The sequence below is a fragment of the Topomyia yanbarensis genome, chromosome 1 (genome assembly GCF_030247195.1).
Source record: "Topomyia yanbarensis strain Yona2022 chromosome 1, ASM3024719v1, whole genome shotgun sequence".
Lineage (NCBI taxonomy): Eukaryota > Metazoa > Arthropoda > Insecta > Diptera > Culicidae > Topomyia > Topomyia yanbarensis.
Window position 1 is genome coordinate 215,154,481 of NC_080670.1, and position 13,594 is coordinate 215,168,074.

The following is a 13,594-nucleotide window of genomic DNA, read 5'->3' on the forward strand; positions in this document are numbered from 1 at the left end:
TTGGTGGTGTTGGACGAATGGTTTGTTTTGTTGATTTTTTTTGTTTTATTGTGCACGTGCATACAAACACCATGTCGAAATAGAAGAGGAAATCGAACGTGCAAAACAACCGGGAAACAATAGGTGTTTGGTTTGTTTCCGAAACGAAGCACAACAGAATGAAAGAGAAAGAACAAAAAAAAGAAAACTAATCAGAATCTACCTTTCTCGAACAAAAGGTTCAAAAGCCTACTACGATCTATCGCAGAAAAAAAATCAATGCTACCATTCAAATACATATTTCATAGAAAAGCGCATAGAAACGTTTGAAGAAAAAAAAACAGTATGCAGAGCGGGGTGTGGGCTTTTGTTTGCGAATTCGAGAAGGGAGGGGCTCGCCAAACTGGAAATACTTACGAGGTACGTAAATTTGACCATCCTGGGCCTGGGTATATTGCACTACGCCACCGCCGGTTGCTGCTATCGCATGCAGTCCTGGGCCGTCTGGGCATTGGGCATTTGCTGTGTGAGTGGTAGGTTTTTTTTTTGGTAAGGGGTCTTGATTTCGATCGATCATTGTAAACGTCAAATTTGGGTTCGGGAACTGTGTGTGAGTGAGTGAGTGGGGGATTTGAGGGGGAAGGTGTAGTATGTTGTCTACCGATAACTCGGGCTGATTCTGGAGATGGCGAGGGTTGATTTTGTTCAGCAATCAATGATGGCGCGATGGAGTTAGAGTTCGATGATGTGCGCGTGATTTGTTTGTTTGTGAATGGTCAAATTTTCGATTTCGAGAGGGGGGCGGCTTTGGGTGAGGTGAATTTGATAGAGGGCCGTTTGGGAAATTTGAACAAAAGAGCAGCTTTAATTCACTCAGCGGAAGCAAGGTTTATATAATAGGAAGCCTATTCAATTAGCAACAGCGGCGAATTCAGAGGTGGCAAAAATTGGTCTATACAGTTTTAGGAACCTTGTCGTAACAAACTTATTATTTTAAATCTCAGTTGAGAATGTGATATACGCAGGGCTCTTTGTGGGGTATATGTTTCAGAGAACTGATGAGCAATCCGAGCAAACGAAAGCCTTGACACCTCCATTCTCATGGTGTGAAATCACACCCCAAAATATGGGATGAACCCATTAAACACGATGATATTGGTTGGGAACAGAGTTAAAAATAATCGAAGCTCTTTTTTGACGGCTGAAAATGACCCTGTTGCGACTCGCGGTGAATAGAAAAAATATTCATTCAAATATCCATCTTATTCATTCAGTTGAATATCGTACAATATATTCATTACACTAATTATCTAGGAAAATGTTTTCAAATGCCGATAAAGCATATGAAACCACAATCATCGCTTACATTGTGCCAGGGCCTACTTTGATGCGTTTGATTCGTTGCTGCACGGTCGTTTCGTGTAATAATCGGAGCCGACTGAAAATCTGCATGGATGAATGGGCGTTTTGTTCGTTTGACGTTTTCAGCTGCGTCACTGAATATTGAAAATGAATGCGGCTGAATATGATCAATTTTCATTCAATGAATTTGAATATTTTGCTTTATATTTTCACACAATCGTGTAATGTCTTCAAAATGAGAACGACCACTTCAATTCAATCACATTACATCCAGGTTTTTTTACGCGGTTTTTTGCGCGGATTTTTTACGCGGATTTTCCAATTAACGCGGTTTTTTTACGCGGATTTTCCAATTAACGCGGTTTTTGCAAAAATATTCTAAGTCCTTTTGAATGCAAAAAACTTAGAAGATTTTCGGAAAGATGGAAGATACGGGTCTGGAAGATTCTTTAAGGCCCGCACCCCAACAATATGGGTATTTTCAGAATGGTCTTGAAGAGTAGGTTCCAGAAATTGACTTTGATGCCATTTTGAAATCAATGATGGCGACTTCCGGTTTAGCGAAATTCGCTGTAACCCAATTAATATGGGTATTTTCGGAATGGTATTGACAAGTAGGTGCTAGAAATTTATGTTTGACTTAGAATATTTTTTGCAAAAACCGTGTTAATTGTGAAATTCGCGCAAAAAAAACTTCCAAAAATAGTCTTTTGCTGAGTTTTTTTTTGCGTGGATTTTCGAATTACGCGGTTTTTTTACGCGGATTTTCCAATTAACGCGGTTTTTTTACGCGGATTTTCCAATTAACGCGGTTTTTTTACGCGGTTTTTTACGCGGTACGTATCCCCCGCGTAAAAAAACCTGGGTGTATTGTTGTAATCCAGTAGTACAGATGTCGGTGGAAAAAAGTGCTCACTTTATCAGTTCACCGGCATCGAGAATGGAATTTCATTGGAAACGATTTTGTTCCATGTTCTGGGCGAGGTTCTGGGCATGTCTCAAGCAATCATTTATCACATTTGAAAATTGGTAAGACAAAAAAAGACGCACTGCTAAAAATACAAGCCCTCTGGCAACCCTATACCAACATATGGAGTTTGACAGCGACCTACATACAGGGTGTTTGGTTCATGATTAAGAACCTCTCGAGGAGTGATTGACTGTCATATTTAGAGAAAAAAATCGTTTTACACATACCATTAAATCTCAACCGTTACAGAGTTATTGATTTTTTTGTGAAAAAAACTTATTTATCTTAAAATACCTCTAACTCAAAAAGTATACTTTGTATTTTAAATCTTTTAGTGCCATTGGAAAGGTGAGAAAATTTCCTATTGAATAATATTCTCATATCTTTCAGTTAATTAGTTTTAATTACTTTTTAACTGTAAAGTAGGTAAAAGTTGGTGCTTTTTATGAGGTTTTTGTTAATTTTCTCAAAATAATGTATTATGGTTATAGCAATATCTATTCTCCAAAAGTTGAATTTTAGAACGATTCACAATGTGTTCTTAAACATCATATTCCTATGTCTTCTCATTTCTTTGTAATTTCATTACTAAACTTTTCCTGCAATCGACTTGCGAGTGCCTAAAAGACTAATCTCAAAAATATGCTTTATATCGTTATTTTTCAGGTTTCATTGGAAAGCTGAGAAAATTTCCTTTCGATGTATGTACAAATATCTTTTAGTTAAGTGCGCTAAATAACTTTTTACTATAAAATAACTCAAAATTAATGTTTTTTGAGTTTTGTAATTATTCTAATTATCAAATAAATTTGTCGTTACTATTGTTTATTTGGTGCCCCTTAACATTCTCTACAACTTGTTATTTGACACTTTATCCCTATCGCTTTTCATTTCGCTGCAATTTAATAGCTAACCTCACCACAAACTTAGTGGGTTCAAAATCATTGTTTTTGCATATGAAACGAGGTGATAAAAATGATTTTGCTTCGTAACTAAAAGAGATAATTGAATGGCGTCAAAGAAAAAGTTGTAGAACTTGCTGAGATGCATTTATTCCATGATAGTAATTGAGATGTTATTATTTACTATTTTATGAAAATAACGAAAATGCTAATAATATCATTAATTTTAAACTAATTAACTTCTTAAAGAAAACTAAATTCACTTAACTGAAAAGTATTAATACATTTTTCTCTGCAAAATTATCCTAGCTTTTGAATAAAAATAAGAAAAGGTACAATAAGTGCCTTACTTTTTCAATAAGAGCTAGTATTAGTGAAAATGAGATAAAAAGATCCAAGGTCAATAACCCAAACACATGAAAACAAGAAAAGATAAGTGTATTATGTCAAAGAATAAATTATGCAGCTCTTCAAGCCTAACAATCTGAATTATTAAAATGGTGATGTTAACTATTAAAATTTTCGCGAAATGAACGAAAAATCGATTAAAATGGATAAATTTTAAATAAATCACAATTAAAAGATTACTTAACCTCATTAGCTGAAACATGTGAGGACATCATTCAATGGGAAATTTTCTCGCCAATCTAATGGATCTAGTAGATTTCAAATACAAAGTAAACTTTTTGAGCTAGAGCTATTTTAAGACAATTAAGTTTTTAATACAAAAAGTTCAATATCTAAGAAACGGTTGAGATTTGATGGTATCTGCAGAACGATTTTTTTCTCCAAATATGACAGTCAATCATCCCTCGGGAGGTTCTTAACCATGAACCAAACACCCTGTATATGGGGCGTTCTAGCTATAAAGCCCCAAACAAAGAATTATGTGCAGCGCTATGCATAATATTCAAGCATTCCACGCGACGTTTTGCATCTTGCGGGATGATTATATATCATATCATGCAGAAAATCGACACTTAGTAACCAAAGGCAGCATTTAATGATTCGATCTAAAATACTGAAAAATACTTCATCAATGTAATTAGAACATTCGCTTACCCCTCGGTTCAAATATTTTGACAGTAGCGAGAAGACATCGTTTTCATAATTTTGATTATTTTATTGTTCATAATTTTTCGTCATTCGGGATTAAAATATTAACCCGTACAAATGAAAAATTGTACTCTTGGAATTTTTGTGAAAATACGTTTCGGAAATTTTTGTTTTCGGTTAAATTTTTGGCTCCACATACTGATAGTGTAGTAACACACAGTTCTTGGTGGATCACAAGAGGCGATTTCGGTGTGAAAAAAATCACTTTTACTCCGCAAGGATATCGGCCTCGATCAGCCAAATTGAGTATAGAAATCAAATAAGACTTGTAGACTTGCCCCAGGTTATATAGAGAAAAGTGGGCCCCGAAAGAAGGCAGAGGTAAATAAGAATAATTATTCTGAATTGTAACCTTTCCAAAATAATCTTTACAGCATCTGTGGAACTTTGTACAGCAAGCACGATTCGTGGAAAGCCGAAAGACTGCACAAGAATAACCGAAAAGAGGTCGAGCCAACCCAGAGCGCCCTAAGCTAGAAGAGGTTTCGTCTCTAGGAGCGTTGTTGTGGAGCTTATTACCACTAATACTTAGCGCTTAGACCATCCGTAAGCATGTAGGGAAGAACCCCAGAGATGTTCTTATTCGTCCAAGAGATACTACAAAGAAAAATACTCTTAAAGACTTCTGCTTCTGTGACATGACAAAACTTGTTCAGAAAGAAGATTCCAATGAAAATGTACGAAACGGAGGGATGAAGTTGGATGAGATAAATCTCTGCAGCATGAATCTAAAACCGAAGAATGAAATTATTGTGTTTGACGAGTTGACAGCCACAACAGAAACGAAGTACGACGTTGCAATTATTGCAGAACCGTATCGTGTCCCTCCCGCCAACGATAACTGGGTGGTGGATAGTGCAGGGATGGCGGCAATCCAAGTGATGGGTGGTTCCCCTGTTCAAGAGGTGGTGGATAGCACACACGATGGTTTCATGATCGCCAGGATCAACGGCGTATTCGTGTGTAGCTGTTATGCTCCTTCACGGTGGACACCAGAGTAGTACAACCGGATGTTGGACGCATTACCCGTGTCGTTAGTCGGGCGAACGCCGTTTGTTATAGGAGATTTTAACGCTTGGGTCGTGAAGTGGGATAGCAGGCTGACCGAGGCAAGAGGTTACAGCCTGTTGGAAGCACTGGCGAAGCTGGACGTAAAGCTGTGCAACGAAGGTTCCGCTAGTACAGTCCGTAAAGGCGGCCGGGAATCTATCATCGACGTAACATTCTGCAGTGCGCCACTGATGGATAACATGAATTGGCGTGTTAGTGAGCAGTACACACATAGTGACCACCAAGCGATCCACTACATCATTGGTCGGCGAAATTGTACGGTAACGCCGAGAGTGAGGACTGATGAGCGGAAGTAGAAAATATAGGACTGCGACAAGGACATTTTTGTGGGAGCACTTCGTGCTGCCAGCGTCGCTCCAATTCCGACAGCCGATGAGATGTCGGAAACAGTAGCTAGGGCATGCGATGAAACAAAGCCGAGGAAAATGGAGCCGAGGAGCATCCTCCTGGCTGCCTGCCTAAAAGCCAGAAGACGCGTTCAGAGAGCAATATCTGAGGCAGTCAGAGAAGAGTGTGAGGTGACATTTCGGGGCGACCAGGGCCGCTTTTAAACGCGAGATAGTGCTAAGCAAAGCCACCTGCTACAAGGAGTCGTGCAGAGAAATAGACGCTCACCACTAGGGCAATGCTTGCCGTGTCGTTATGGTCAGGATCAAGGGTCCAATGACACCAGTTGAAATGTGCACCGACAAGATGAAAATTATCGTGGAGGGCCTTTTCCCGAAGTACGCATGGCCGCCTATGCCGTACGTTGATGCAAACGGTGGAAATGCAGGTGGCAATCGAGTTTCCAACGACGAGCTCTTTATAGTGGCAAAAGGGCTGAAAGCTCCCGGACCGGATGGTATCTCCAACGTGGCACTGAAGACAGCGATCCGGGCGTTTCTGGACATGTTCAGGATAGTCCTACCGTCTACGAGTGTCGGGTGCAGATACCGTAGCTTGGATTTACGGTTTACTTTTCCGACGGTTTCAAGCTGACGAAGATTGGAATCGCTCACGACCGGAAGGGCAATAGTCTGTCGGACCTCCGGTTGGTCTGAGTTTGAGTTCGCTATGACGACGTACTTCGCTGGCCAAGGAGCGAATATTGGTTTTAGCCACTGCGGTCCGTTCCACCACAGTGCACTAGCGAGGAGTTCATCGAGGTCCATTCGTCGAGAAACGAGATCGGCGGGATTGTCTTCGGATGGCACATGATTCCAAACAGCGTGCGATGTCAGCTCTATGATTTCAGCCACTCGGTTGGCTACGAACGTCTTCCATGTCGATGGAGTTGCGGATATCCAGTTCAAGACGATGGAAGAATCGATCCACAGTGTTCCCGAATAGATGGAAGATCCAGAAGTTGGTGTTACTGCGAAAACCAGGGAAACCTTCAGGAAATCCAGCATCGTATCGGCCCATATGCCTTCTGGATACTCTCGGTAAACTCCTGGAAAGAGTCATCCTCAACAGGCTGACGAACTACGCTGAAAGTGAGAACGAACTATCGCAGAGACAGTCCGGGTTCCGGAAAGGGATATCGACGATGGATGCCATTCACACAGTCGTCGCGAACGCAGACAAAGCATCGAAGCAAAAGAGAAGGGGTAATCGTTACTGCGCCGTGGTAACGATAGACGTGAAGAACGCGTTCAACAGTGCTAGCTGCACAGAATGCAGGTTCCGAACTATCTGTGCAAGGTTATGAAAAGTTACTTCCGTACTGGTCTACGAAACGAACATGGGGCACAGGTCGATTAGGGTCACGGCGGGAGTACCTCAGGGCTCCATACTCGACCCAACGCTCTGGAATATAATTTACAATGGAGTTTTAACACTGGAACTGCCCAGGGGAGGGGTGATCGTTGGTTTTGCAGATGATGTCCTAACTACAACAAGCGAGACCCTTGAGGAGCTGGAGATGTTGACAATAGGCATCGTGGGGGGGGGGGTTTCGCCTAATGGCTGTTCGTGTCGCCGAGTGCCTACATATCTCGTCGGAGGTGGTATGCGTAATTGCCGGGATGATCCCCATCTGCATCACTCTGGCTGACGACTCATCCCAAATGTGTCTACTTGGGTACATAGGACGCATGGAGAGGTGAACTTCTATTTGACGCAGTTTTTGTCCGGGCATGGATGCTTCCGGAAATACCGGCTTGGACACGCTTCGTCACCCCTTTGTCCGGAGTGTGTGAACGTGCAAGAGACACCGGAACACGTGGTCTTCGAATGCCCTAGGTTCGAAGAAGTCCGAAGGGGTATGCTTGATATAACAGTGGACAATATCGTCGAAGAGATGGGGGGGTGTTCCTTAGAGCTCCATTAGAGAAGAACATTTTGGAACGGGACGTACGATGGGGTCTTAACGTTGCGGCAAGCAGCACGAGACGTCTGCTATCTAGTGTTTCATCATAGATACTGCGATATGAGGTTCCTGCCTGAGGTGCAGAAATGAAAACCAAGCGGAACCGCGAAAAGCTGAACAGCACATTCCGGCCGGTAGACCTACTGGCTCATCCCAAACTTGTCGGCGTGGGTCAATAGAAAGTATGGAGAGATGAACTTCCTCCTGACACGGCTCCTCTCGGGCCATGACTGCTTCAGGAAGTATCTTCATCGATTCGGGTACGCAACGTCACCATTGTGCCCGGAGTGTGAGAACGAGACACCGGACCATCAACCCGTTTAATATCGCCTACAGAATGACAAGCGACGTAAACACGTGAAACGCGATCAACAGAGTGGTGATGCAGATCATGAACAGTGAAAATGGCGCGATGAGCAGCGAGCAACGGCTTCGGGAGAGCAAACATACAAAGCTAGCTTTCCTGCTGCCATACAGGAAAAGGCCACGTCAGCAATGTTTCAACAGCAGACCAAATCTCACTCCCTAGCTAACAGCCAAGGACAAGTAGGAAAACAGAGTCGTTGTTGTCTCGGACTGCCCCGAAATCGAAACAGCAGCAGGTGAACGTAGCAGTGTAATGCGCTGCAGAAGAGATTTGAGAAGATTTAAATGTTGCGCCAAGTCCGAAATTTTTGATGGACACGCCATAGCCGCCCTGTAACAAAGGGTCAGTAGGGCAAACTCGACTAAGCTCGAGTAGACATTTCAACCTATTATCGAGTCATTTAAACCTTAAATCGGCCGAATCGTCTTTATTCGTTAGGAAGTATGACTACTAGCTGATAACTTGTTGGTAATATAGCGAAGGTTTCAGGATTTTTCTTCGCTTTCAATAGAATATTTGAACATTCAATTAATTTCAGTATAATTGATTGATCGTAACCGTGCTCCCTAAATTAACAAAATGGTTGGAACCAATTTGTACCAACCCAGCTTAGAAAAGTTAGAAAGGGTGTATCGAATCCATCTCGTCAGTAATAACACTCTTTCGAAGAAGGCTGTGCATCATTTTTACTTCCTCTGCATTTTCAAAAATGGAAACGTTCACCTAATTTGTCTAGAGACACTAGTAGTAAAATTAGTGTGATTCAATTCACACCTAACATGGTGCCCTACTAGGCTGTTTGTCAATGATGTTAAATTCAAATTGCTAATTTTTTCGAGTCGGATAATTGTGACGTAGGTGTTACGATGAAGCGATATTTGTTCATCACGATCGAAATGTTTACTGATGCAAAGATCCAGAACGAGAATGCAAAGTTCTTCCATACTATCTTCTAACAGGATTAAAGATAAAAAGACAAGAAGGATCTCACCAAATTCCTCTGTGGATCCTTCGGATAGCGGATAATTTCTCGGATCACAAAATAAAGCAGCAATTCCGATACATTCTCTTCGGTAATTTTGTTCCTTCAAAGACGATGTGGAACTAATTTTTAAATCATTTTCAGACCTATTAAATAGAACAAGACACGCAATAACGGACTCAACCTGGCGTACGAAAAGAGAACTTTAACGTCAATGAAAATAGACTTAGACAAACAGAAAAAACTTAGGGAAAGCGCTATTACATTATGCTTAGGTATGTTTTGTTTTCCGACTAGCAATTTCCTAATAAAGTTATGTTAGTAATAAATCTAACGGCATGCAAACTCAAATCTACGTGCACTTGTTTCTTCATCCCGGCGACGCCATCCAATCGAAACCGTTCGCCGAGACAAAAAAATCTTGTAACTAGTGTAAAAAATCGCTTACTTGGTAGGTATTATATTTTAATATAAAAGTAATGAATGATAATAAAAAATTGGGACCCCGGCAGATTCTGTGAGAACGGTACGGTTTTTTGTTTCCTACGAACAGAAAAAAAACTTAGACAAAAAAGGAGGAAGTGGGAAGTACAAAAACGAAAAACTGAGAAAACTACATCCCAAAAGCCATTACCATTACGCGCAATAGTTCAATACCGCTTGGCAGTTTACTCTAGTTTAGAAGAAAATTGCATGCACGAAGATATAGGAACAGAACTGAAGAACAGAACAGAACGGAAAATAATGGGATATGAACTGAAAAAATCGGGACGTTTGGATGGTACGATGAATGTTTGGGAAAATGATTTGTTGATGATTTTCTTGGAGGTGGTTGGGGGGGGGGGGGTCTATGGAGAGGTGTGGTTACCAGGTTGAGGTGGGGATCAGAGGAAGAGAACGGAACAACCAAAACATACCAATTTCCGCTCCGCCGAGGTCGCTCAGAATCTTACGATAGGATGGTCGGCGGGTTAGTAAATCTCTTCGCTTTTTGGGCGTCTCGTCGTCCGACAATGTGTCGTCGCTGTTGGTGTCGGTCATTATACTGCCACCGCTGCCGACGTTCGGCTCTGGTTTAATCTGCATACGTCGTCGTCGTTGCCGCGATGGATGTGAAAGGGGGAAGAAGGTAGCAATAGTTATAATTTTTTGTTTGTTGCCACTGCTTGCCGGAGAATACTTGGACCATACTCACAGTGAGTTGGTCGGTGCCGATAAAACTATAAGAAGAAGAAGAAGCGAACAACTCACCTGTATAGCCTGCAAACTGCCTTGCGTGGTGTGAATTACTGAGTTGGGTTTGTTACACACTAATAATACGCCTCGGGGTAACGTCGGTATCTGACCGGCCGCCGTCTGTATGACCGACTGCTGGTTCTGTTGTATCACTGAATGTGCCTAAAAAAAGAAATGCGTTTAGTACTGATAGGTAAGAATTTGTGTTTAATGCAAAAAAGAAAAAAAACCGACGAACATCGTCCGTAGTTCCTATTTGATAGGCCAAGCTCGCATGACGTCAAAAAGCACGTGGCTTTCACTAATACCACGGTGGAAAAGAGTAAACACGGTGGAGGTTTGTCAAATTTGTCATCGCTTGTCTATTACTGGCATTCCTGTGAGATTATGTTTTCTCATCAAGCTGGGATTTGGGTTCAAAAGAAAAAGAAATGATTTTTCATCATGTTTTAGTTATGTAGTTGTTTTTTTTTCTGCGACATTGTTCGATGCATTGCATGGAACCGATTGCCCCACAAGTATACACACAGTAGGCCTTGACTAGTGCAGACGTGAAAAGTTCCTCCTGTCAATTTTTCTTCTGTGAACTGTTTTGTTTCATTCAAACAACTAATCGCTACAAATTGGCACGAAAGTAGCGTACAACTTCGGAGTTATCACTGCTGCTTCTGGAAAGTAGCTGTTCGAAGCAACGGACGGAATGCAAATAAAAATGCTTTCCTTCGGTCGTCGCGCGTTTTATCTGTAGTGATTTGTGTAGGGGCTACAAGACAAGGCGAGCCAAAGCGTATACAATCGTTATGGAGTCGAACTCAGGCGAGATGTTTGTGGTCAATCAAATCTACACGGAACCCGTCCGATCTACTTCCTGCCGTTATGCGGGCAAAGACCTATCCATAAGGATTACCTTGTCTATGGGAGGCTTTCTTTCGGCCCAGATTCTTGTCGCCAGAGTTACCTGTCTAAAATAAAGAGAAGAGGCAACAATCGCGAGCTAATTTGATTTAGTCCTAACCTCAATATTGAACAAACTTCCGATTAGACGTTTTTGTTGGCCTGGTACCAAGGACAAAAACTAGATTCATATTCCGAGCAATTTCTTATAAAAATCACACATCGATTTGTTTCTAGGAGGTAACAAGAATTATGTTGGAAAAGTCGGTTTCCCCATACGAAATCACACATCAACTTTAAACTGGGGACGCAAAAATATAATTTCATCATAAAAATTAGCTTAAAATTTTTGGAACCCAAATGGAACACAGGAAGTAGAAAATTGAAGCGGTGAGAAAAGCGTTGCATGACATACTTATCGCTACAGCATAGCGTTAAATGCACTTTTTGCCAAACTTCAAATTGGTTTTGGTTATAGTTTGCTGCTCATCAAAAAAAAAAACCGAAGGCGAGATGGAAAATTCTACCATATATACCAGGATCATCGAAAATAAGTTTCGTAGCTATACCAGACTCAATATGGGAACATTCGATTTAGGCATGGTGAAGAATGCAATAAAGGACCCATCCTTCCTTGTGAACGATTGATAGTTACTGTAAGGTACGAAATGTTTCTTTTTACTGTAAAGCAGTTTCATCATAAAATTGATCTACAGGTATCTTGCAACTGGATCATCATAGAGATTGAGATTTTCCTTTCGTATGGGTCGATCAACAGTTGCTGTTGCTTCTATAGTTCGCGAAAGGTGTGAGGTTTTGTAGGAAGTTCTTCAACCGATTTATATTTCAGTACCAACGGAGCAAATGTTTAGCCCTGTAGCTGACAAGTATTCGAAAAAATGGAACTGTCCAAACTCGGTTGGTTCCATTGATGGAAAACATATCCGTGTAAGGTGCCCGCCCGGTGTAGGATCGATGTACTTCAACTGCAAAGGATATCGTTCGACAGTGCTACAGGCAGTGGCAGATGAAAATTCAAAATTCTTGATTGTAGAGGATATGGTAAACATGGATGGAGGAACATTCAGTGCCTCCGATATGTACAAATTAGTAAATGAAGAAAAACTGAACATTCTTGCAGATATTCCATTCCGTTTTGAATGTTCAAATGGAAGTTGAATCGACACCCAAGACCTATGCTGACCTTGCTGGTAAACCCCGAATTAAACGATACCGATAACTGTCAACCGGTCAATGAAGACCAAAAATAAATCTTTAAATTTATTACAATTTACCTGCCGAAACACTTCTCTCCAGTGACCGAAATTTCAAAAACCTGCCCGGACAAGATCAGTGTCGTGTTAACCAATTTAAAGCAACCGAATGAAATAGCTTCCTCCCAGTGTTTTACGAAGGAATGTTTTGTCTATTTATCAGCTAGCAAAGTAGAAATAGAAGGCGTGCTCAACGATAAAACTTTGATATGCGAACATTTGCTGGAATATTGCGTTGGTTGTTTTAAGGACCCCTTAATTCAGCCGATGAAAATGCTAAATTGGAAGCACTTGCATTCGATATAAATCGCGCTAGATGGAAAAAATATACCCACAATCAAATTCTTATGAAGTAACCTTCGCTGGATACGCTTTGCCAAGCTACATCACCTTGCACAAAATTAACCCGTTTGCCCGTATGTTTGTACCGTAGGTCCTGAGCTGCCTCAATTGTAGCAACAAGGCCTGGTGTGGAAAATGCGGCGAGAATGACAATGATTATTCTTACAGTGGGAGTCCTGAAAAGTGTTTTTACTGTGGGGAGAATCTGCACGATCGCTCAACATGTCCCGCATTCAAAGTACATGGTGACTAATTGAAACGTTTCCTTATTGACGTTTAATTAAGTGAAATGAGCCTATTTGCTCTCTTGTTTTCTGACGAGGGCGACATTGATGTTTCACAAGAAGGAACATCTATTGGAGCAGACAGAAGTTATAGGAAGAGGAGAAACATTTCTTCTCCTAACTTCCCATGCGCGGAAAAAAATCCATTCATGAACAAAAAATCACGAATTCTTGATGTGAAAGTTTTACGAAAATCGTAACCAGGTCCTGAAATCATGGATGATAATCCTCGTGAAATCATGAATAATAATCCTCGTATTCATGTGTTTTCAAAAAACTAGTTCGCGCACTAGTTGCAATCTTTGGTTGGGTTACTGTGGTTGGTCCCTGGACATGTTCAGTTTTTGTTAGGATTCTTGTTTATACTATGAGAATACACTGGTTTGTAGTATATCAATCAGAACGATGTTCATGATTTCAGGAGCTTAGTCCCGATATTTGTAATTTCTCATCACGTTGCTG

At 41.1% G+C, this 13,594-nt stretch overlaps 1 protein-coding gene across 13 annotated transcripts in view; it reads right to left on the reverse strand.

Annotated features, from left to right (window-relative positions):
- LOC131692389 (cyclic AMP response element-binding protein B) overlaps positions 1-13,594 on the reverse strand; it is a 32,674-nt gene that overhangs the window by 1,683 nt on the left and 17,397 nt on the right. For 9 of the 13 annotated variants that reach the window (XM_058979454.1, XM_058979438.1, XM_058979432.1 and 6 more), the window contains exons 3-5: positions 10,354-10,500; positions 10,020-10,182; positions 397-501 (exon numbers count right to left, since the gene is read on the reverse strand). In XM_058979454.1, coding sequence (XP_058835437.1) covers positions 397-501; positions 10,020-10,182; positions 10,354-10,500 — 415 coding nt within the window. The remainder of the gene's footprint in view (positions 1-396; positions 502-10,019; positions 10,183-10,353; positions 10,501-13,594) is intronic. The other 4 variants (XM_058979480.1, XM_058979489.1, XM_058979504.1 and 1 more) reach the window with 2 other exon arrangements.